General features: G+C 40.8%; 1 protein-coding gene across 2 annotated transcripts; it reads left to right on the top strand.

Annotated features, from left to right (window-relative positions):
- The first annotated feature begins 312 nt into the window (after positions 1–312).
- LOC134634519 (zinc finger protein 271-like) lies at positions 313–22,999 on the top strand. 2 transcript variants are annotated; one of them, XM_063483768.1, is made up of 4 exons: positions 313–541; positions 1,946–2,051; positions 20,705–21,301; positions 21,626–22,999. In XM_063483768.1, exons 2-4 carry the CDS (start codon positions 2,034–2,036, stop codon positions 22,286–22,288), a joined length of 1,278 nt encoding a protein of 425 aa, XP_063339838.1. In that variant the 5' UTR covers positions 313–541; positions 1,946–2,033; the 3' UTR covers positions 22,289–22,999. The 2 variants fall into 2 exon arrangements, with proteins under 2 accessions (XP_063339838.1, XP_063339839.1); XM_063483769.1 differs by having other exon boundaries at positions 21,629–22,999.
- Positions 23,000–25,457: the final 2,458 nt, after the last annotated feature.

Consider the following 25,457-nt stretch of genomic DNA (forward strand, 5'->3'; position numbering starts at 1 on the left):
CATTCAAAGCATTCAAAAAAGAGAAGAGAAAACTATAGAACATGTTATATTACACTGTGAGAAGGTAACTGATCCAAAACCTCAGTAACATAAAAATGAAACTGGATCTTATTGATTTACTGCAAAAGGACTCAAGAAGTGAAAGTGATCAGGCCTTATTCCAGTTTTTAAAAGAGAGTAAAAAATTGCTGGTCGACGTTCCAGTTCACACTCCACACCAGTTGGTGGCGGTAATGCATCATTTTGTTGTTTGACAACCACAAATACAATTTCGAGGAAGAAGAAGAAGGGGGCGAAACAAAGTGACGACGCTCCACGAGAGGAGGTGTTTGCACAGAGAGCTGCTTTTTCATTCAAAGAGAATAAAGTAGTACCAACGTTTGGATCGATATCTGCATCGATCTGCCCACCCTTGTCTCCTGGATCGTAGCTGAGATCAGCGTGAACCACGTGGGTCTCTGCTCCCTGATCTGTTTCCTGTGTTTGGAAAGAGTTCCAGCTTCATCACGGAGTTTCTCTCGGTTTGTGGGCTCATCTAAAGGTAAGCACCGAGCTAACTTTACTGTGAGTTCAGTTCATGTTGAGTTTAGCTCCTGAATGAGGTCTTCTGCTGCTCTCCTCGGTGTCTGTTCACAGTTTATTGTGAACACGTTGAGAGAAGAGTGAGAGAGTGTTTGGAGAAAAACACCAACTAATCATTAGCTCAGCATGCTGGGAGGAGTTGGAGCAGAAAAGTCTTTTCATTGTCCCTGCAGCTGTTTTTCTGCCTGCACCAAACCTCTACAGCCTCATTTCTATTTGAAGTGATAACAGGAAATGGATGAGAGCGATCTGCTGCAGTATCAGGGTCACAATAAACTTTATTGTCCAGCTGCTGTGGATGAACACATGAGAGGAAGTGAACTCCTACAAAGTCTCATTTTAATGAGTGTGGCTGCTGTAAAGTGATGCACAGGAAGATGTTAACAAAAACTAATGAAACAGAGATGAAAGTAAACAGTGTTCATATTTGAAAGCACAGAGAATAAAAATATATTGTGCTGGTTAATGTGCAGGAGAGTGTGAAGAATGTAATAATGTCTTCCTGTGTCAAACACAGCTGCAGTCAAAGCCAGGAAGGAAAGCTGGTTAAGCTGTTGAGTGTGTAAGTTTAAAGGCCCCATCATTAAAGCACAGGTAGATCTGAGTATAATTACAATTCTTCATTCTGTGAAATGAATGTTCAGCATCGAGTGAATTCAGATGTTCTGTTCAGTTTTCTTTCTATAGCAAAAGTTCACAGCAACAGTCGTCTTAAACTGCTTCATATTGTGATCCACTGTATGGTTTATGATGGACACACTGAGTCTGGTTCAGCTGCTTTGTTGGGTTCTGTATGTTAAAGAGTCTGTTTACATGGTGGAGGTGGTGGGACTGGGGGGCTGAAGGTGTTGAAAATGTGGGGTGGGGGAGTAACAGGTCTGTCCCTGTTTGTGGAAACCACAGGAGGAGCTGTTCAGGCTGTTGGCTGGGTGTGAATTGTTGATGGAGTCTTTAAACTTGTAGTTGCTGTTTTCCAGACTGAAGCAGAGTCGTTAGCTGAAAACTGGTTTTAGAGGTTCATTCAGGACACCTTTTCAGGCTCTTACAGCCTTACCTGTATCATAACAAAGTGTATAAACCCCAATCCACCTTTAACATGGTCCTTCTCCCAAACCTTCAAACATGACTTTCTGGCCCTGTCATAGTAAAGGGCTGCTTAGAATATTAGAGCCAATGTCACAAAGTTCCTCCTGAAGTATAAGTGAGTGAGAGAGTTACCTCACTTTGCAGCACAACACGTCTCACAAGATTTCTACAAGCAATCAGAGTGAAATTTGTACTTTGTGTTGTCAGATGAACATATGAGACACTTTGACTCTTCAGTGCAGTGTGGAGCCTAACAAAGATCTGTTTTGTGTCCCAGCTGATCAGCAGGAGGAGAAGAGTCTGACGGAGCAGCAGAGGAACATTTTCAGCCATCTGGACTCAGCTGAGTCACTACAGAGGAAACAATGAGCTCAACACAGACGGTGAGGAAAATATCACAGTTTCACCAAATAATCAGTCACGTCTAAAACTCTCATACTCCCAACCTGTTATATGACTGTGTTGTATATTATGCTGTAGTATGTATTTTTAAATTATGTTTACAAACATTAAGAAGTCAAAAGCAATTATTATTCTTTAGTATTATTATTATTATTATGATGATTATTATTATTAGTAGTAGTAGTGTTATTAATTCAATTTTCATTCAATTCAGTGTTACTTATACAGCGCCAATTTTTTTTAAATGCTACGTCCAGATGAACAGAATCAGCTTTTGGAGAACAGCAAATGAACTGTACAAAAGAAAATGCTAATGCTATTTATGGTCTCCTCACAACAATGATAAGAAAAATAAACTGGGCCAAACTGGCATGTTTGTTAATAGAGGGATACACGTGTTAATGTGATCTCTGGTCTCCCACTCAGAGACACAGGTCTCTGAGTGTCCAGCGTTCAGACGGCCACCTGAGGACACTCTTTGTGTGAGAGATAATCTGCTCACACAGATATTAGAGCCAAATACTGTCAATAATGCCTCTGCAATGTTCTGAAAACAGTTAAACTTGTCAGGCAGTGATGTCAAGCAGGTGAAAATGTAAGCTCCATGAACACACACAGATTTTAACAGGAAGAAACCTCCGGCAGAACCAGGCTCAGGGAGAGGCCATCTGCTGCGACCGGTTGGGGTGAGAGAAGGAAACAGGATAAAGACATGCTGTGGAAGAGAGACAGAGATTGTTGCGGCTCCTCCAACCTACGGCCGCGTAGTGCAACCACATTTATCATCTACCACACCTATGAGACATGCCCCACACCCGTGCACCAATACAGTGAGTCCATTTAAACCAACCCACTTAGTCAAAAAAAGGAGCAACTCATATGGCTCCTACATACCGGCCCCTAATTATTTTAGAGCAATAATTACATCATACTTACCATGTAGAAGACATATTGATAAACATGCTCAATCCTTTATCAAACATTCAAAGATACAATTTTAATTCAAAATAAAGAAATACACATTAATACAAATAGACATTTGAAAAAGTCAATCTTCATGACTCTTCTGCTTCCTGTAGAAGACACACTTTAGTGATTGGCCTTTCCAAACAACCAGTCTTTGTTTTAACACGATTCTGACGTACAAGTCCTTTACCATCAGAAATTGCTTCCACAACCCTTCCAGTCACCCAAGAGTTACGAGGCGCAGAATCATCGACCACGATAACCACATTCCCAGGAATGAAGTTCCGTCCGATTCTCTGCCACTTCTGACGCTCTTGAAGCTGGGGCAGGTACTCCTTAACCCAGCGCTTCCAGAACAGGCCAGACATGTACTGTACTTGCCTCCATCGACGTCGTCCATATACGTTGCCCTTCTGAAACACTCCTGGTGGCATCAATGGCTTGGTCTCAAGCAGCAACAGATGGTTAGGAGTCAAGGCCTCCAAATCATTAGGATCAGTAGAAGCTTTGGTTATTGGCCTACTGTTCACAATAGCCTCTGCCTCACAAAGAACAGTACAAAGGCCTTCTTCATCCAAATTCTGCACTTTAAAAATGGAATTTAACACCTTCCTGACAGACCTTATGAGACGTTCCCAAACACCGCCATGATGGGAACCAGCAGGAGGATTAAAAATCCACTTTATGCCCTTTTGCAGCAGCATCTCATGAATCTGTGCCCGATTCCATCCTTCCACTGCCTTTTTCAACTCACGTTCACCACCCACAAAGTTTGTACCATTATCCGATCGTATCTCCAATACCTGACCCCGCCTTGATATAAATCGTCGGAGCGCATTAATAAAGGAGTCTGTGCTCAAAGATGTCAACACCTCTAAATGCACAGCTCTCACTGCCACTTCCACGCTTAACTTGAAAAGGTCCGAAACAATCTACTCCAACCCGAGAGAATGGAGGTTCATCTGGTGAGATGCGATCTTGTGGAAGGTCTGCTATCATCTGATATGCTGGTGCTGCATTAAGTCTGCGACACACAATGCATTTAGCCAAAATCCTTCTTATGGCAATGCTTGCACCTGGAATCCAATACCTTTGCTGCAATTCAGACAGCATGTGGTTACGTCCACCATGCCCTATTTTCTGATGTATATGTTGAAGCACGAGGTCAGAAATATGAAGATCCCTAGCTATAATAGCGGGATGCCTTGCATCTTCAGGCATAGCTGCTCTACTAAGCCTACCTCCCACTCTCAACACACCATTCTCAAGCTTAGGATTAAGCCTATAGAGCTCTCTACTCTTCTTCACCTTTTCATCCCTCTGCAACCTACTGATCTCATCTGAATATATCCTCCTTTGACAAAAGCAAAGAACTGCATTCTCTGCCTTGTCAAGTTCTTCTACCGAGAGAAATCCTTTAGCAGCATGGTCCTTGACAGTTTGCAACTCTCTTTTAAGCTTTTCCTCAAGATTTTCTTTAGTCACGCTAGACGTAAAGCTCTCTTTCAGCTGTTTCCTCTTTTTACTAAGTTCCTGCAGCAAACTTTTGAATCTAAGAATCCATGCAACCATCTTTTTCAGACGAGTCCAAGAAGAAAAATAAGTAATGAACTTCATCGCACCATCTTTTTCATTTCTAATATACTGTAACACCGAGGTACTATCAGTCCAAAATACTGACTCCTGCAAATGCAGTTGCAGCTCTTTTCTCCACATCTTATCCATTCTTGCCACGGAAATCCTATTGAAACTCACATCAAAAATGTCAGTCTTACAATCCTCTCTGAGAGGACCATTCACCATCCAACCCAGCATAGTTTTTACTGCATAGGGACCTCCATCCTGACTTCTAACAACATCCCATGGCTCTAAAGCTTGGGCACATTGGTCCCGATCAACAGGTCTACCCCGGAATTTATCTCCAGTATCTTAATATAGCGCAAATGTGGCCATCTGTCGAGATCTTCCTGTCGAGGAATATTACATTGATGAACAGGCATGCTTTTCTGAGTAAATAAGTCAGGCAAGTCACAGTAGTGATCTAAATCCAAACCAGCTACTTCTAAATCTGAAACAACATAACTACTGACCATTTTCTCCTGACCCATTGTCCGCAACAGAATGCCAGTTTTCCTTCCTGAAAGATTCAGCCTATTCATGAGCCCTTCAGTACTAAAATGAAGCTGAACTCCCAGGATCTAGAAAAGCATAGGTTATCAGTGACTGATTACCTTTCTTGGACTTCACTCTAACTGGTATTATGGATAGAGCACTATTTTGCTCACCGGCCCCAGTAACGCCACTGCTTTGCACAGCACATGAAGGACCTTCATCTGGTGGTTCTCCCCCTCCTATAGTTTGCACTGAAACACTTTCCCTCTGCTTGGAGTGGATATGTAAGAGTGTGGGGTGTTTCTGATTACAGACTTTACACAAGAGACGTTTCCTACAGTCCTTGCTTCTGTGCCCACTGCGCAGACAACCAAAACACACACCATTCTCTTTCAAAAAAGATAATCTTTCACAGTGCAGCTTTCTTTCAAATGAAGGACACAAATCCAACATATGCCCTGCTCCACAAAACAAGCAAACCTTGGTCACAACTGAACCACTCTCTCGCCTCAACGCTGGCTCAATCTTCCCTTCCACCTTGGCCACTGTAGTAGCGAAACTACTCCTCTTAGCCTTAGGGTAAAACTGAGACTTAACATTCCTCGCCTCTTTTCTGATGGCTGTTGGAGGATCCTGTATATCTCCAAACAATGGGTCACTTGCGATCTTAACTTGCTTTTCGACAAACTCAACAACATCGCTAAAAACCACTTTACGTTGAAACCTCTCCTGCAGATCACACACAACATTCCTCCATTTATCCCTGAGCTTATAAGGCAACTTTTTTATAACTGCTTGCATATTAGCAGAGACATCCAACTCATGCAAGGACTCAACGTCTCCCATTGCATTGCAACATTGCCTTAATAAAAACCCATATTCCTGCAAAGCCTTCACATCATCAGATTTTATAGGTGGTGTTAAGAAATCAGTTTCACCCCGGTTCTTTTTATTCCTCGGGCATCCAGAGACGGCACCAGAACTCAGTAGTTATTTCACAAAACCTTTATTCATCTTTATTTAAGCATGCATCTTCTAGAAGGGGAGATGTGCCAGGCCGGTGTCCCTCTGCAGATCTTCCCTCCTTTGTTAGTTACAGCCAGCTTTATAGAAGTGACCCCATCATAAAACCCCCATGGTGTGCTGCAAACTCTGCGTGTCTGTGTGTGTGCACGAGCACTTGAGTGCCTTTGTGTGCACGTACACGTGTGTCTATGTGAGTGCACGTGAGTGATTGTATGTGCGTACCTGTGTGTATGTGTGTGCACGTGAGTGAGTGTGTATGTAGGTGTGGGTGTGTCGTAACAGTCAAAGCACTGTGTGTGTCTCTGTGTACGTGACTTCCTCGGGGTCATAAAAGTAATCTCCTCACCAAGCTACACCAGATTCCTAAAACAGAGTTAACATATTACAAATATTGAGACCCTGCATCCACTGGGTCGTTGGCCTCTTGTTGTCTTACATTTACAGATCAGGTGGAGAGTCTCCTGCAAACCTACTTCCAAGTTATGGCAACTTTTATTAAAGGTACAAGTTTCAGCATCAGCAACCCCCCAACTGTAGCTTCCTGACTCCTTTTATGACACCAGACTCCCAGTGTCCATAAATTCCTTTCTCTCTAAACAATTACACACACTCTCAGGCCTACAGCTAAACCAAACTGAAACACAGACCAATCCTTCATTATTACTATGATCTAAAAAAATTTAACACATTACATTCTAATAATTATTTTCCTGTACTCACAGTGGCCATTTACTGACCCTTTCAATGTAGGCAGCAGCAATTTTCAGCGAATTGCCAAAGTTCTCCTGGAGCAAAGATTTAGCTTTAGCATATCCATACTCAACAGGCATATACTGACAGCTTCTGACCATTTCTCTTGGATAGCCTCTAGTACATTGCTCGAGAAAATATAAACAATGCTTAGCACTGTGAGCTTGACTCTCCACAATGTGCTCAAAAGATCTCATAAATGTTTGATATTGCAAAGGATTACCATCAAAGAACTGAATGTCACACCTTGGTAGCAAAAACAGAGACTGCTGCTCGGCCAATAAAGTTGTAATTTCATTTTGTTTCTTCAAAACGGTGACTAGATGATCATGACATGATATCAGTCACTGATATGTGTAAGATGATTTGATTGTGCGTGAGACTGTGACATCATCCGAGTAGTTGAAGCTGCACCTGGAAATACTTGATGTAACTTCGTCTCTGACTTTTCCAACGAAACGACCTTGGGCTGAAAAGTATTTTTAACCTTGGGCCTTACATCCAATACCTGCGCTTGATGATCACTTGCATCAACACCCTGACATGGTCGCTCTGGTAACACAGGTTTGAACAACGGAGCATTAGGATTTAAAACGCCTAAACGCCCCTGCTCTCGTTCTAAATACTAATTCATTGCATCAGATTTACCATTAACAGCACTTGAGACTCGGGACATTTCAGAAGCTTTTAAAACATTCACCTTTGCTGCTGAAGCTGCTATTTCAGTTTCTAAGTCAAGCAGCTCCTTTCTTTTCTTAAGCTGTATTTCTTGTTCTTCCAAAGCATGCTTTTCTTTCAACAACCTCTATGGAACAAGAAGGGCAGCCATGTCAGCCTCTGCCATTATGCGTACTGACAAGGCAGATGAAACCATCGAGCCACTGAGTGATGATTTGCTTTTCCTACAACTTCTGTTTCCAACATTAGAGATGCTATCACTTGGATTAACATCATCTATCGCAGCACCTTTACCAACATTCCCAGCATGCCTAGAAGCACCATAACCATTTCCAGCAGGAAATACATCAGCTGGATTTAACTGAGGCAAATCAAGCTCAGACACCTGATTTTTACTCTGGGGGTTTCCCTTTGCATCATGAAGCCATTTCTTTATCGCTTCCATAAACTCAGTATTATGTGCTCGCACACTTATAAACCAAGCAGTTTGTTTTTCTTGCTCTTCTTGAGGAAGCAAGGTTTCATGCAGACGAGTTGCCTCATTAAGCAACACAGACAAATTCTCTAATTGAGCCTGAACAGTGGAAATATCCTCAGATTGCTTTAATTCTTTAATAACCTCTATGACATTTTTCATTTTATTAATCTTAGTGTGACATTCTGTTTGAAGCCTTTCAATGTGATTCTCCAAAACCTTAGCAGTTGGTTTCGGCTGTCTTTTCTTTCCATCCACATCAACACATTGTATTAATTGGTCTGTCTCCATTTTTCTTCAAAACATTACAAAATCCAAACGCTGAACTGCACCTATGCCACACAGCTTCATTCCAACACATCAACTTGATGACATTCACTTCATAAAATCTTGTGCACACACAATTAACAGGAGCAACATCCCCCACTAATCTGCCTATTAAACCTAACTAACTCAACCTAGTCTTCCGTACATACCAGCGGTGGGTATTTATGTACCTCCATACCATCAGCTGTGAGAAAGACAAACTGTCTTAAACACAAACTGCGGCGGTACTCCCAAGCCAATGGCTTCAGCCGCCTGATGCACAATAACTAGAAAGCAAATCAGTACAACGCCTAGTGCAGCTGTACTGCTGAAACCTCACAGGGGAATATGGCTCCTGAAAGAAATCTGTTTTGTATCGCCACAGGCTTACTCTAAAAGCTGCGTGGACTAAGGCAACAGCAAACTGTAAAACTCTCATCAATAAAACTCATCTATATATAAATAATCCAATAAAATCTACAAACTTTCTGTTGACAATTTGTTGTGGCTCCTCCAACCTACGGCCACGGCAGGCTAAACATGAGGACACGGATGACGCGCAAGAATAAACGCATAAAATACACTTCTGTAACATTTGCTCCTTTTATTCCACATGCAACTGTCCAATATACAAATCAGCACATGGGATTAACTATTAAACAAATGCACAGACTGCACAAACAAATAACTGCAACTCACAAATAACTGCACTAATTACAATGCCAAATTACAACTTGGCCTATGGCATCAATTAGTGCACAAATATACATAAACCATCAAGTTACAGTCAAAATACATGAAAATAATTCAAGCTGCACTCAAACTGCGGTCAACAGAAAGTTTTGCCTCATGCTCACCCTACCTTTCTGCTCATCAACATCAGGTGCGGTGAACAGGTGAGTGCAACCACATTTATCATCTACCACACCTATGAGACACACCCGTGCACCAATACAGTGAGTCCATTTAAACCAACCCACTTAGTCAAAAAAGGAGCAACTCATATGGCTCCTACAGAGATTAATAACAGATATGATTCAATGCAGCGAGGTCTATTAACACATAGTGAGTGAGAAAGGTGACTGGAAAGGAAAAACTCAATGCATCATGGGAATCCCCAGCAGCCTACCTCTATTGCAGCATAACTAAGGGAGGATTCAGGGTCACCTGTTCCAGCCCTAACTATATGCTTTAGCAAAAAGGAAAGTTTTAAGCCTAATCTTAAAAGTAGAGTAGGGCTGCCACGATTAGTCGACTAGTCACGATTACGTCGAAAATCGTCGTCGACGAATTTAATCGTCGATGCACCGTTTGAAGCTTCGTAAGATCCGAAAAGACGCAGGAATAAGTAGTAGGATTTAAGAGTGTAATAACAGACTGAAACAGAGGTTGGCAGCACTGCGTGTACAAGGATGCCAGCTGCCGTTAAACACCAAAGAAGAAGCAGTGTCCGATACCCCAAATAAAAATAAAAGTGGATTGAGTGACACTCTCATTCAAATATGTATGACAAAGCCCCACAGACATCCGTCCAGAACTTTTGTATTTTGGGACAGGACCAAAACATATGGATCGAGGTGGCCTCTGCCAATTTACATCTTTCGCATGTTGGGTCAATCTGAGGATACATCTTTGCCAATTTTGATTTGCTGAGATGTACCCTATGCACTATTTTAATCTGCAGAAGGCAATGTCTTGCACATAGAGCTGGGCGATAAAACGATACCGATATGTATTGCGAAATAACTTTTTCTCGATAGAAAAATAAACTATTGCGATAGACCTTGCTCTCTTAAAAAAAAAAAAGAAGAAGAAAAGAACAGCCAATCCAAATTAAGTAGCGCAGAGCCGAACCAATCACAGCCGCAGCGTCACATCACGTGACTTGTTACGTACAGCACAAGTGCCAAGCCGCACATGTGTACTTGTTTGGGAAGCAGCCAGCTGGGCCGCCTAGGTAATGGAGGAAATGAGTGTGCCGACTAGAGAAAAATCAACCGAGAGCATGGGTGACCAGGTTACCGAAAAGAAAAGAGATGGTGGTTCCAATGCCGGAGAGATTGTCGAACGGAAGGGCCATAGAAGTTCCGTAGTGCGAAGGTATTTCGTAGTGATGTGTCGGTCGCGAATGAAATGGCTCTTAGAGCCGGATTTTTGACGTGAACGACGCGAGCCGGCTCCTTATCGCGAGCCGTGGGGGTTTTTTTCTTTCCTTCTCTCACCCTCTCTCTCGCACTTTTTTTCCGCTTCACTCTGCACGCAAGCCTTGTGCTTTGCGCTGGGAAGAGGGGGGAGGGGCGGTAGTTACACTCGCAGTAGCACAGGAACAGAGCGGGAGGGAGAGACAGAGAAAGAGAGCCAGGGACAACAACGTCACATTAGAAAGGTATAGTAATCATCCACAACTATTTTCAGTTGCAGATGATAAAGGATTCAGAAAGTTCAGAACGCTATACAACAAGGAGAGATTGAAAATTTCCTTTTAGTTCTCAGTTTATTTGATATTGACAAATGTTAGTCAATTTTGTCTGTTCTTCTGTAAAACAAACTAAGATTTATTTTTAGAATTAATATTTTGTTTCTAAGTGGAATTGGCAATTTAGTAGTCTGTTTTGTTTGTTCTATTTTGAAACTTAAACGCTTTAGCGGCTGCCTTTTGTGTAGTTTGCAATATTTGCCTTTATTTATCTGAAAAAGTCTCATGTTCCTTAAGTACATCTACCCTGTTGAACTTATTATGGAAAATAAATATTAAAATCAAGACAAGCTGCTGATTATTTCACATTTTACTTGTGAGCAACGGCACATTTAAATCTTACAAATATAGTTATTTGGCTTATATCGTGATATATATCGTTATCGCCTGAAATGAAAAAAACATATCGTGATATGAAAAAATCTTATATCGCCCAGCTCTACTTGCACACATGGAGGAAGAGTGAATATTACTTAAAACATTGCCCCAGTCTGCTTCAGTAATACAGATTTTAAGATCCTTTTCCCAGGATCGCTTAATTGCAGACGTAGAAGAAGAACCCAGGCGGAAAATCAGAACAAGTATTGATGATATGGCCTTTTTCTTAAACGTGTTAAAACACATAATGTCATCCATTACATCATTAGGGGTTTAATTTGGGAACCCTGGGATAGAGCCTGAAAGAAAGTGTCATATTTGTAGATACCTAAAAAAAAATGAGGGGGGGGGGGGAGTTGTATTTATTAGTCAGCTCTTCAAATGAGGCAAATGTGCCGTCAATGAATAGTTCTTTTAAAGATCTCAGCCCTCACCTCTGCCAGCCCTGAAATGTGGCATCAGACATTGAAGGGGAAAAAACATAGTTGGAAGCTACTGGGCTACCTAAGCACATCTTCAGAAGATTAAAATGTTTTCTAAACTGAAAGCAAATTTGGATAGTATTATTAACTACAGGATTCTCAATTGTCAGGCTTTTGGGTAACGGGATAGATGTACCTACGACAGATGATAGCAAGAAAGAACCAGAAGAAAGCTTCTCCATTTCTACCCATACAGGTCCGCTGATAGTGCAGCCAGTAGGTCAGACAGCGTAAATTGGAGGCCCAGTAATAATAATGGAAATTTGGTAGATCTAGGCCTCCGTCTTGCTTTGACTTTTGCAGATGGTCTTTGCGCAAACGTGGTTTCTTATTGTTCTAAAGGTATGATGTAATTACAGAGTCCAATTTCTTAAAATAAGCATTCAGAATGTATATAGGGAGGCTTTAAAACAGATAAAGATGTTTGGGTAATACAGACATTTTAACCACATTCACTCTCCCAACTAACGAGAGAGGAAGCGGCGACCATTTTGACAAGTTTTGTTGCATACTGAAGTGTAACTTAGTAAAATTTTATTTAAAGAGATCACTGTTTTTTGTCACAGTTCCACATTAGCAAACAGTAATGTTTGCTAATGTGGAGAGAGGCATATTTAGAGGCAGTAATTCACTCTTGTGTAGATTTAATTTATAGCCTGACACAAGCCCTAATGTATCAAAAAGTTCAAGAATGGAGGGAATTGTTACCTCAGCCTTGGATACAAACAGCAGGAGATCATCGGCATAGAGAGATAATTTATGCTCCGTTCCATATCGCGAAATGCCTTGAATAGCATTATTACGTCTTATAGCTATTGCCAACGGCTCAATAGCTAATACTAAAAGGAGGGGGCTAAGGGGGCAGCCCTGACGGGTTCCACGATGTAAGCGGAACGGTTTAGAAAAATGGTTATTATTGAGTACCATAGCTGAAGGACAGGCATAGAGTAATTTCACCCAGGATAAAAAGGAACTTCCAAACCCAAATCTTTGCAAGGCCTCGAAAAGATATTCCCATTCTACTCTATCAAAAGCCTTCTCCGCATCCATGGAGAGAAGGCATTCGGAAGCAGCTTGGCTGGGGTGTACATTATATTAAGTAGTCGACGAATACTAAAAAAGGAGTGCTTGTTTGTAATAAAAACCAGTCTGATCTGAAGAGATTATGTTGGGTAAAACTTTTTCCAATCGGTTGGCCAAAACCTTCGCTAGTATTTTATAGTCTGAATTCAGGAGTGAAATTGGCCTGTAGGATCCACATTCCAAAGGGTTTTTATCTTTTTTGAGAAGGGGCTAGTTTTCCAGCAGCGGCGGCATAAAACTCATTTGGTAAGCCATCAGGGCCTGGTGATCGGCGAGACTGTAATTATTTTATTGCCGTTGATTTCCTGCTGCTACAGAGGTGCATCCAGGGTGGAAACCTCGTCTGGGGACAATGTTGGAATCTTTAAGTCTCTAAAAAAATCAGAAAGTAGGTTAGAATCATTGGTACTGTCGGAGCTACGCAACTTATAATAATAATGCTGAAAAGCATCATTTATCCCCTGTTGATCTGTAACAGTTCCACCATCTCGGGTTGCGACCCTATTAATAGTTTGCCTGGCTCTTACACATTTCAACTGTCTTGCTAGAATCTCTCCCGCCTTATCTCTGTTCTCGTAGGTATCACTGCAGTTCTTTAACAATAAATATTCTGTAGAATGTGAGGCAAGCACGTCATATTCTGCACCCAGTTTCAAACATTCTTTAAATAAATTTGGTGAGGGGTTCTGAGAATTCCTATTATCCAAGTCTGCTATTTGCTTTTCCAAATCCTTTAGTTTAGAAGTAGAAGTATGTTTCTTATTAGCTGCAAACGATATAACCTGGCCGCGAAGATAGGCCTTAAGAGCCTCCCAGACCGACGAGATGGAAATATCTGGAGTTAAATTAAATTCCAAAAAGTAGGTTATTTGATCTGAAATAAATTCTATCAAGTTTTCATCACTTAACAAAAGAGAGTTAAATCTCCACATCCATTTAGGAGACTCCATACCAGGTATGTGCTGTGTCAATATTTAGGGCTCATGGTCAGATATTACAATAGGCTGAGAATCACATGACTTAACAAGAGAGGTTAGTTTGTTATCAGTAAAAAAAAAAAAAGTCAATTCTACTGTAGGTTTGATGAGCGTTTGGGGAAAAAAAGGAATATCATCATCTAAAGATGGTCGCTCTATGTCCACTGTGAGCGACCATCTTTGAACAGAGGCGGTGGTTTACGACACCAACTGTCTGCCATCTATAATCCAGTTTTGAGTTCCCTCCCCAGACGCCTTAATGCCCACTCACATCCTGAGCCATCTGACCTCAGGAATTCACATGACAAGGTGGGGCCAGGTTTCACAATGAGCTCACCCGAAACCCTGGCTGATTAGGTCCCACACCCGCTTTCACACCTTGGCTCATGTGATTAGAGGATCACCAGGGGATCCTTTGTCCCTCTTTGGGGGGATACTTCCACTGGGTTTAAATCTGGGACTCTCGGCCATTTGACCTTAGAACTGAAGAAGATTCTCGGATGAGAGGTGAAACGTCTTCAAGCAACTTAAAGAAGTCCAGACGCTTTTCTTTGCAAACTCCTTTGACAAGGAATGAAGATATACGTCTGAAAATCAACATAGGAAGCATGACAATGCCGTAACAGTCGTCCCAAGTAGTCCCGTGTTCCACGCGCCTCAAAACAGTTCAGTCTTCCATGGAGTCTTGCACAAACCGTTCGGCCTCAGCCACAGAGCCAAATGTGAGGTGTACACCATCTGTTTTAACGATGCGTAGTCGCGCTGGGTATAGCAGTGATGGTTTCAGGCCCATCTTGTACAAGCTTGACATCACCGACCTGTATTCTCTCCGCTGGCTCACCACCTCGGGGCTATAGTCTTTGTAGACCCGGAATGGTTTATCCATATACTTCAGGTCGTTCCTCCTCCTAGCCTCTTGTATTAGCAGCTCCTTGTTTTGATAGCGGTGAAAACAGACAATGACGGGCCCCGGTCTGCCTCCGGGGGCCGGTTTGGGGGCCAAAATACGGTGTGCACGATCCAGTTTGGGGGGAGAGGGGAAAATGTCTCTCCCAAAAACGTCTTGCAACAACTGTGAAAAAAACTTTGAGGGTTGTGGACCCTGAATCCCGTCTTCCAGGCAGATAAGGCAGGCATTACAGCGTATGTTTCTCGACTCAGTGTCCGATAGCTTAGCCTTCAGCTTTTCATTAGCGACCCGTAGTGTCTCACAGGTACCCTCCACTTTAGCAAGGCGCTGGTTGAGCGTTTTGGTGCTTTCCTCCAAAGATTCTAGGCGCTCACCATGGTTGTCCGATGCCTTCTGTAGTCCGTCCAGCTTTCTATTCACGTCATCAAAAAAAGCTGACTTTTAGCTCCGGCAGTAAAGCCGAACGGTGCTCCTCTAGCAGTGCTGTTATGTTGGCTTTGCTAACATTCGCAGGAACGCGAAGCTACTCACTCGGAGAAGAACGGCTGCTGCTGCCATCATCATCCGTCATTATTTCTGCTACACTGTCAGGGCTAGGGGCCAGGACTCTACTCATCGGGCAGCAAGCTATCAAATACGGTGCATTTCTCGGCTTTTAACAAAATGCTATGCGTCGCTAGGTGTTTCATCAGATTCAAGGAGTTACCTCCTTTGCACAGTATCACAGTATCAGCTTAAAGCACTTGTTGCAGGCTGCTGAGTTTGCATATTTTGCTGTGAAGTACAGCCAGACTTTTGACCGCTTTGCCTTAGGCATTTTTAATCTGTAGCTCTGCTCTAAAAGAACGTATGTACCTGGGCCTGCCTACTACGCTTGCAAAGGACTTTGTCTATAATTTAAAGTGTATTACATCTCAGGGAAAAAAAGCACCGAAAGAAAGCACCAAAATTATGACAGATGGCACCGGATACCGGTTCCCATCCTGATTATTTAAGACCTTGTATGTGAGGAGCAGGATTTTGAATTCGATTCTGGATTTAACAGGAAGCCAATAAAGGGAAGCCAAAACAGGAGAAATATGCTCTCTCTTTCGAGTCCCTGTCAGGACTCTTGCTGCAGAATTTTGGATTAGCTGAAGGCTTTTCAGGGAGTTTTTAGGACATCCTGATAATAATGAATTAATAATGAATAGTCCAGCCTAGATGTAATAAATGCATGAACTAGTTTTTCAGCATCACTTCGAGACAGGATATTTCTAACTTTAGAGATGTTGTGCAAATGGAAGAAAGCAGTCTTACATATTTGTTTAATATGTGCATTGAAGGACATGTCTTGGTCAAAAATGACTCCAAGGTTCCTCACAGCGTTACTGGAGGCCAAGGTAATGCCATCCAGAGTAAGAATCTGCTTAGATACTGTAATTCTAAGATTTTCAGGGCTGAGTAAAATAACCTCAGTTTTATATGAATTAAGAAGCAGAAAGTTAGCGGCCATCCAGGTTTTTATGTCTTTAATACATTCCTGCAGTTTAGCTGATTGGTGTGTGTTATCTGGCTTCATGGACAGATAGAGCTGGGTGTCATCTGCATAGCAGTGAAAATGTATGCTATGTCTTCTAATGATGCTGCCTAGGGGAAGCATGTATAATGTAAACAGAATTGGTCCTAGCACTGAACCCTGTGGAACACCATAATTGAGCTTAGTGTGTGAAGAGGACTCTCCATTTACATGCACAAATTGGAGTCTATTAGATAGATATGATACAAACCACTGCAGTGCAGTACCTTTAATACCTACAGCATGTTCTAATCGCTCTAATAGAATATTATGGTCAACAGTATCGAATGCTGCACTAAGGTCTAGCAGAACAAGCACAGAGATGAGTCCACTGTCAGAGGCCATAAGAAGATCATTTGTAACCTTCACTAAAGCTGTTTCTGTGCTGTGATGAGCTCTGAAACCTGACTGAAACTCTTCAAATAAGCCATTCCTCCGCAGATGAGCAGTTAACTGTTTGACAACTACTCTTTTTAAGGATTTTTGATATGAAAGGAAGGTTGGAGATTGGCCTATAATTAGCTAAGACTGCTGGGTCTAGAGATGGCTTTTTAAGTAAAGGTTTAACTACAGCCAGGTTGAAGGCCTGTGGTACATAGCCGATTATTAGAGCTAGGTTGATCATATTTAAGATTGAAACATTAATTATTGGCAGGACTTCTTTGAGCAGTTTTGTAGGAATGGGGTCTAAAAGACATGCTGATGGTTTGGAGGAAGAAATTATTGAAGTTAACTCAGAAAGATCAACTGGAGAAAAAGAGTGTAAATGAATATCAATGGTACTAAAAGTAGCTGTAGATAATATTACATCTGTGGGATGATTATTGGTAATTTTTTCTCTAATGATTAAAATTTTCTTTGTGAAGAAGTTCATGAAGTCATTACTAGTTAACGTTAAAGGGATGGTTGGCTCAATAGAGCTCTGACTTTTTGTCAGCCTGGCTACAGTGCTGAAGAGAAACCTGGGGTTGTTCTTATTTTTATTATTATTATTATTATTGTATCTTTATTTCAGACATATACAGAAAGAAAAAAAACAATATATAGACAAGTACACATACTTCCATTTACAAATACGAATATATATGTAAATACACATACGTATGTGCTCAAATAAAAAAAAAACAAATAAAATAAAACAGTCTAAATGACATGAAATGACAATTATTAAGTCTGAAATGGAGCAGGAAGAAGTATAACATACTTATTAATCCCTACCCCATGCTCAACATTCTATTGAATCCCACCATTCATTGTTACCCGTAATTCCCATCATCACTTACCCCACACAATAAACAAGGAGGACATCTATAAACATAGCTACAGTGATAGATATAATTTTCTTCAATCAGTGATGAATAGTAAGATGTTCTGGCTTTGCGGAGGGCTTTCTTATAAAGCAACAAACTATTTCTCCAGGCTAAATGATGATCTTCTAAATTTGTGACACACCATTTCCTCTCCAGCTTACCAGTTATCTGCTTTAGGCTACGTGTTTGAGAATTATACCACGGAGTCAGGTACTTCTGATTTGAGGCCTTAGTTTTCACAGGAGCTACAGTATCCAGAGTGGTACGTAGTGAGGAGGTAAAATTATTAACAAGATAATCGACCTCTGTTGGAGTAGCGTTCAGGTAGCTGCTCTGCTCTATGTTGGTACAGGACATTGAAGATGATAACAGTGGGTGGATTATATTCTTAAACTTTGTTACAGCACTTTCAGAAAAACATCAACTTTGATAAAGTTTTCTCTCCACTGCTGTGTAATCAATTATTGTAAATGTAAATGTTATCAGGAAATGATCAGACAGCAGAGGGTTTTCAGGAAACACTGTTAAATGTTCAGTTTCTATGCCATATGTTAAAACAAGATCTAGAGTGTGATTAAAGTGGTGGGTGGGTTCTTTTACATTTTGAGAGAAGCCAATTGAGTCTAATAACAGATTAAATGCAATGTTGAGGCTGTCATTTTTAGCATCTGCATGGATGTTAAAATCACCCACAATAATTATTTTATCTGAGCTGAGCACTAAATCAGATAAAAAGTCTGAGAAATCAGACAAACTCTGTGTAAGGCCCAGGTGGACGATAGATGATAACAAATAAGACTGGTTTCTTAGTTTTACAGCTGGGGTGGAAAAGTTTAAGCATCAGGCTTTCAAATGAATTAAAAGTCTGTCTTGGTCTTTCGTTGAGACCAGTTTAAATGAGGTTTGAATGAATCTCTGCTACACTTGATGTAATCTAACTCTGACATGAGCACCACAGTCACTGTGCACCAGTCACACACTGTTCTTTACTTTAAATCCATCACAATTCAGCAAACTAACCTGTTTATCCTGCACTAACCTGCAGAGGATCTTCATGCAGTCTTTAAATAACACAGTTAGTCTGCCTCAGATTGTTTTGCAGCATCTTTCAGTTTATGAAAAAACATAATGTCACATGTACAGACCCAATATCTGATTTCAACACATGAGGACTTACATGTAAGCTTTACATTTTCAGTTTATTAAATCCCACTGAGCAGTCCTTCCCTTTAAATCTAACCTCTCTTCTTCCTCTCCTGTCCTGTGTGTCTTATCTTTCTCCATCTCTGAGTGAAGTTAGCTCTCTTTCTTTTCTCTCCCTGTGATGTACAGCATCTGGATCTTTAGCCAGCAACACACTGTGAGATAAACTGCACACAAACAGTTTGTGTGTTTGCTGATGTTTGTTGAGCTGATAGAAATTTTCAAAAAAAATTGAAATTACCTGCCACTTAAAAAATATTACTCTATTTATGCTTGCTCGTCTTCTGCATGGATAGCTAGATGCTGAAGTATTGTTACTGCAACTTATGAGCACCTGCAGTCGTTTAGGTGCTGTGCAAAAACAAAAAGAAGAAAAACATTGGCCCACTCACAGTTTTGCCTCTTTCATCTCTTTTTATATTTCGCACCCTGGTGATTAGTACATGATCAGGATTGTCTTTCATGTGTTACTGTTTAGGTTCATATTGGTTTGATGTTTGATGCCTGCAGTGATGAAATAACTCCCCTCAAATTCCTCAGACCTCAAACACATCTGTTTTTTAAATGTAAGGAGTAAAAGTAAAAACCCTCAGGTTACAAACAGACATTTTCCTTCATTGAACTAAGCTAGTAACTGTTACATTGACTTTATTATCATTGAAGAAATTAGAAATTTATGGAAATATATAAAAGGAAACATAAAGAATAAATGAATGATACTTAATCGTGACTAATCCAAATGAATCCACAGTAACCCTGTGATGAATATGATTAAACATTTTCTTTGACAGCACTCATATATATAATATATTATTGTATACTTACATATTAGTATTTAGGCTTTTTAAAAAGTTGTATTTCACAGGAGAGAACCTGTGTTAAAAGATTGAAGAAAACACAAAGCAAATATTCTTTGGGTTTATTCTGCATTTACTTCATTATATTGCATGAATGTCTGTTACATGCTTAAATATAAAGTTCAAAAAGTGTAATTGCATTCAGGCATATTGATCAATTGATTGTGATTAAATACAGAAAAATTGAGCGATTTATTAGTTTATTTATTAGGTTATTATTTTTAATCTATTGACAGCACTACTTTAAATGTATCAATAAAAGAGCTGCAGCTTTCACTGACAGCACGTCATGTGGTACTTTAACCTTTGTACTGTTTTCATCAATTAATTTTGCAGTTAACATGTGAACATGTTGGATGATTTGTCTGTTGTCACTGGGTGGTGCTGAGGTCTGAATCTGAGGGAAGCTCCTGGAATCACGAAGAGAACAGAATCATCACAAACTGAAAAATAAAGTTTTTCCCTCAAATCTGAAATAAAGCTGATCCTCTCTGTCCTCACACACTCGGGATCTGAAGTTCTTCTCTCACATATTTTCCTTTCTACAGCTCTGCTGGCAGCTGACATATGAGCTGTTTATTAGATAAGGACAAAGCCTTATATACTAACAGATTTTGCAATATGTTTTGAGTTGTTGGTGCTTTGTAAATTGATAAAAATGATATGATGGAGCAGGTTTCAGTCCTTGTTCAGTCTGCTGCTGCATTGTGGTCACCAACATACGCAGGTATTATAACTGGTGTTTCAGCGGTTGCCTGGGTATTGGACAAGAAATATTAAAGCTTCAAATTATTTCTCTCAGAGCATGTAAGCTGTACAGAGTACTGTACATGTAACTGTGAACAATAACTTATTAAGAATCATCCAGACTGTTTCTTTTAACCAGAATATTTGATTATTTTTAACACCAGGTTGGATGTAATGTGTTAGAACTACCAGCAGGTGGGGATAAGAGACCTTTAAGGTGGTTGGTGCCACACTCCACCTTCAGGTTTAAAACTAGTGTTAATGGAGGGAGTTTGAAGGTTCAGTTTGTTCCACGACTGCATTTCACTCACTGCCTCTGTTTGTATCTCTGTCACTGCAGGACCAACATGGAGCGAGAGGTCAGTGCTCTCAGGAGGCCGACAAACCTCACAGAAGAAAGGGAGAGAAAACATACACCTGTGACGAGTGTGGAAAAGAGTTTACTAGGAAAGCTTCACTAAAACAGCATCAGGTCATCCACACTGGAGAGAGACCGTTCAGCTGTGGCTTGTGTGGAAAGTCTTTTTCCTGGAAGGATGCTCTAAAACAACACCAACTCATCCACAGTGGAGTTAAAGCATACAGCTGTGATCAGTGTGGCAGAGCTTTTACTCAAAGTAGCAGCTTACAGAGGCATCTAGTTACCCACTCTGGAATGAAGGCATACAGCTGTGACATCTGTGGCAAAACTTTCAGCTATATACGGAATCGAAATAGACACCTACGCATTCACACCGGACATGATGTGTACTGCTGTGATCAGTGTGGCAAACAGTTTACAACACATACAAAGTTACAACAACACATGTTTACCCACACTGAGGAGAGACCTTATAAATGTGACCTGTGTGAGAAGACTTTTAAATCTCCACTTAACCTGAGCCTACACCAACAGATCCACACCAGAAAGAGACTCTCCAAGTGCAGTCACTGTGAGGTATGTATTTATATTTTTATCTTGTCATTTTAGCCTGACTGTTTGGAACAACTCTGCTCATTAAACTGTGTTAGCATGTTAGCAATTCTACTGCATGGAAAAGCAGCTCTGAGTGATTATTCAGATTTTCATGTCAGTTATGATTTTAGTATTACTGTAGTATTATGGTGGTAGTATTGTAGTTATTTCAGCGCAGTAAACTGAGTGTGTTAACTGAAACAGTAAAATGTAATTGGACGTCTGCAGAGATGCTCTTTATTTCAGGCGACCTTCAGGATAAAAATGTTGAAGGAATGACTTTCACTGTCTTTGTTCTTTGTTTAGAAGCAGAGCGACACAGATGGATCCAGTTCTCAACCCTGTCATCACTGTGGTGGTGGGAAAGACTTTCGTTGTGACCTTTGTGGAAAAACTTTCAGTCACCAATACACCCTAAAAGTACATCAACGTAAACACACTGGAGACAAACTGAAATACTGCAAAGAATGTGGGAGAAGCTTCACCACATCAAGTAGATTAAAACGCCATGAACTGATTCACAGTGGGGTTAAAAAGCACCTCTGTGATCAGTGTGGGTCATCCTTCATTACTGCAGGTCACCTTAAATCACACAAACAAGTCCACACAGGAGAGAAACCATTTAAGTGCAGAGACAGTGACAAAAGCTTCTCACAATCAGGTAATCGTATTTTTCATGAACGTGCACACATGGAAGGAAACTACAGCTGTGACCAGTGTGACAAGAGCTTCAGTAATCTCAGTTCATACTCCGAACACAAACGATCCCACGTTACTAATAAACCGTTTCACTGTTACCAATGTGCCGAAACATTCACCTCATTGTCTGCTCTGTACAAACATCAGCGTGATCACTCAGGGCTGAAATCACTCCCATCACTGGATCACAGTGACTATGAAGAGACAGAAAAATCCTCTTCTGGTTTGAAGGTCAAACTTAACGTCAATGCTGACATCACGATTACGTGATTAAAAAATGTTTCACAATTAATCCGTTCTGGAGCGCAGAATGACCCAAAATCCCTGAAATGTCTCTGTCAATGCATTTTGGACAATTTGTCCAAAGTTTGTGCATTCTGCGCTCCAGATGGGTTAAAAATTGTAATCGTGTCAATCTTGATGACAGCATTAACAGCATATATGTAAAAACTGAGTGTGAGGGCCCTCGGTGCGCCTGCTTGCTGCTGTGCTGAAGTCTCACACACAACCTGTCAAAAGGGGAGGGGGGCAGGCTGCTTGATTATGATTCATATTGTCACTCCAAGCCTATTATGTATTAATTCTTTTTCCTGGGTTGTGTGAAATCCCAGAAAACAACGACACATCTGCTTACCTGGTATTGTCCTGAAACAAGATAACATTCATTAGTAGGGATCGAGAAAACTGCTGTTTACCTTTGTTAGCCACTTGGCTATGATAGTAAACAGTAGACAGACAGTAGAGACTGATGTGACTTATTGAATCTTTTGGACTGTGTTCAGCATAATATCAATGGGCCACTAATTGGAAGAGCTTTATTGTTGATTTGTCTGATATTTCAATGTGTGATGAATTATAATGACTGTTTGTTATCCATTTGCAAATTCGTTATGTTTGTGCTTAAAGGCTCTTCAGCATGGGGTTCGTTTCACTTTGCTGTCTCGCTATATTCTGTGTGTAATTTCTTGCTGTCCATATAATTCTGTGTATTAAACTCTGTTCCAAGAATATTTCTCTTTTCCAGACGATCTTTTCGAGTGCCTTGATTTTAACTGAATCTAAAAAAAGCATGATCTCCACAGAGATCCATGATGGCTTTGCGACCAAAGCAGACAGCAGTATAAACGCTGTCTCCAGCTATACAACACAATACTTCTATACGATTTGAGTAAGACAAAAGTTGTACAAACTCATTCATTTTTTAGAAGGGTTTTAAAACTGTCCAATGTTGAGGAGGTCCTGATGTAAAGGGACAGTTTGTTCCACAATTTAGGAGCAGTCACAGCAAAGGCCTGGTGTCCTCTGTGTTTAATCTGGACCGTGGACAGCTAAGAGCATCTGATCCACAGACCTCAGTGATCTTGCAGGAATGTACCAATTTAAAAAATCAGAAAGGTATGAGGGTGCAAACCCATGCAACGCCTTAAAAACAAATAATAAAATCTTAAAATTAATTCAAGAACTGACTGGGAGCCAGTGTAAGGATGCCAGTATGGGAGATATGTGGTCTCGGTTGCGTGTGCCCGTTAGTAACCGTGCTGCAGCGTTTTGGACCAGCTGCAGTCGGCTGACTGATGACAGACTAACACCAGAGTGAAGACTATTACAAAGGTCGAGGCGAGCTGAAATGTAATTGCTAATACATATATTTGTGTGTTGCCACACCTTCATTTCCCCGAAAGATTCTATTTTAAAAACACTGCTTTAGTTTTTTGTAATAAAATCTTTCATCAATTTCATAAATTGTAACACTGCTCATGTCATGTCATCAGAGGAATACTGGATTGATGCCTTTAAGGTCACCAGCTATCCTGATCTTAGTCAGGTCTTATGTCATTATTTATAGTCAGTATCTTTGTTCTGTATTAGCGTTATTGTTTTTGCAACTGACCTGTAATGTTGCTTGTCATCACTGTCAGTGCTGTATGTTTAATATCACTGTGGCTGTTCTGTTTTTCTGTTTCTGAACTCTCGCATCTTCTGTTTACAGTCTTTGGTTAGAGAAAAGCTTTTAGCAGCTTGCCAGAGGAGAATGTACTTCCTGAACAACAATGCCCCCTAGAGGATGAAGACAGTAATGCATATATCATGTTTTTGATTTTTGGTTCTGTACATATAACAGTAAAATGTTTAGGATGTTGTGGGGATAAAAACAAACACTTCAGTCAACCCACACTTGGACCCTGAAATGTGTGAAGATCTAAATATTTATCAAAGTCAGATTTATAATATGTGATGTATAACTGTGTGTTACTGGGGAAAAACCAAAACAAGTGTGAGTATGGAGAGAAATAACAGAGTAACAGAGACTAATGAAATATTACACAGACATAAAGAATCCCATTTTTAAATCAGTCACTCCTGTTAAAAGATAAGATATTATTAGAATACTTTTAAAAGGCTCTAAATGACATTTACCTTGCAATACCACACCTTGGAAACTCCCATTGTAAATTAGTGCTGTATATAAAAGGAAATCCATACATGAATTAATAAAAAATAAAAAACTATTTAATGACATTAATATAACCACTAAGAAAACCTAACTTATCTAATCAAACTGAGCCTGCACAGTAAAATACACTCAAATTGAGGGAGGATAAGAAAGACAGACGCAACAACGTTGTCATCCCCTATGTAGCCGGTGCATCAGAGAAACTCAGGAGAGTTTTCTCCAAGCACGACATCCCAGTGTACTTCAGACCCAGAAACACACTCAGACAAAAACTGGTTCACCCGAAAGACAAAACTCCAAAACACAGACTTAACAACGTGGTGTATGCTGTACAGTGCAGCGAGGAATGCCCAGACCTCTACATTGGAGAGACCAAACAGCCATTTCACAAGCGCATGGCACAACATAGAAGAGCCACCTCCACGGGACAAAACTCAGCAGTCCATCTGCATCTTAAGGATAAAGGACACTCTTTCGAGGATGCCAATGTTCACATTTTGGACAGGGAGGACAGATGGTTTGAAAGAGGAGTGAAAGAGGCCATCTATGTCCACTGTGAGCGACCATCTTTGAACAGAGGCGGTGGTTTACGACATCAACTGTCTGCCATTTATAACCCAGTTTTGAGTTCCGTCCCCAGATGCCTTAATGCCCACTCACATCCTGGGCCATCTGACCTCAGGAATTCACATGACAAGGTGGGGCCAGGTTTCACAATGAGCACACCCGAAACCCTGGCTGATTAGGTCCCACACCCGCTTTCACACCTTGGCTCATGTGATTAGAGGATCACCAGGGGGTCCTTTGTCCCTCTTTGGGGGGAAACTCCCACTGGGTTTAAATCTGGGACTCTCGGCCATTTGACCTTAGAACTGAAGAAGCTTCTCGGATGAGAGGTGAAACGTCTTCAAGCAACTTAAAGAAGTCCAGACGTTATTCTTTGCAAACTCCTTTGACTACAATGACCTGGATGACTGAGAACCT

Source organism: Pelmatolapia mariae, linkage group LG9, assembly GCF_036321145.2.
Source record: "Pelmatolapia mariae isolate MD_Pm_ZW linkage group LG9, Pm_UMD_F_2, whole genome shotgun sequence".
In the NCBI taxonomy this organism is placed as follows: domain Eukaryota; kingdom Metazoa; phylum Chordata; class Actinopteri; order Cichliformes; family Cichlidae; genus Pelmatolapia; species Pelmatolapia mariae.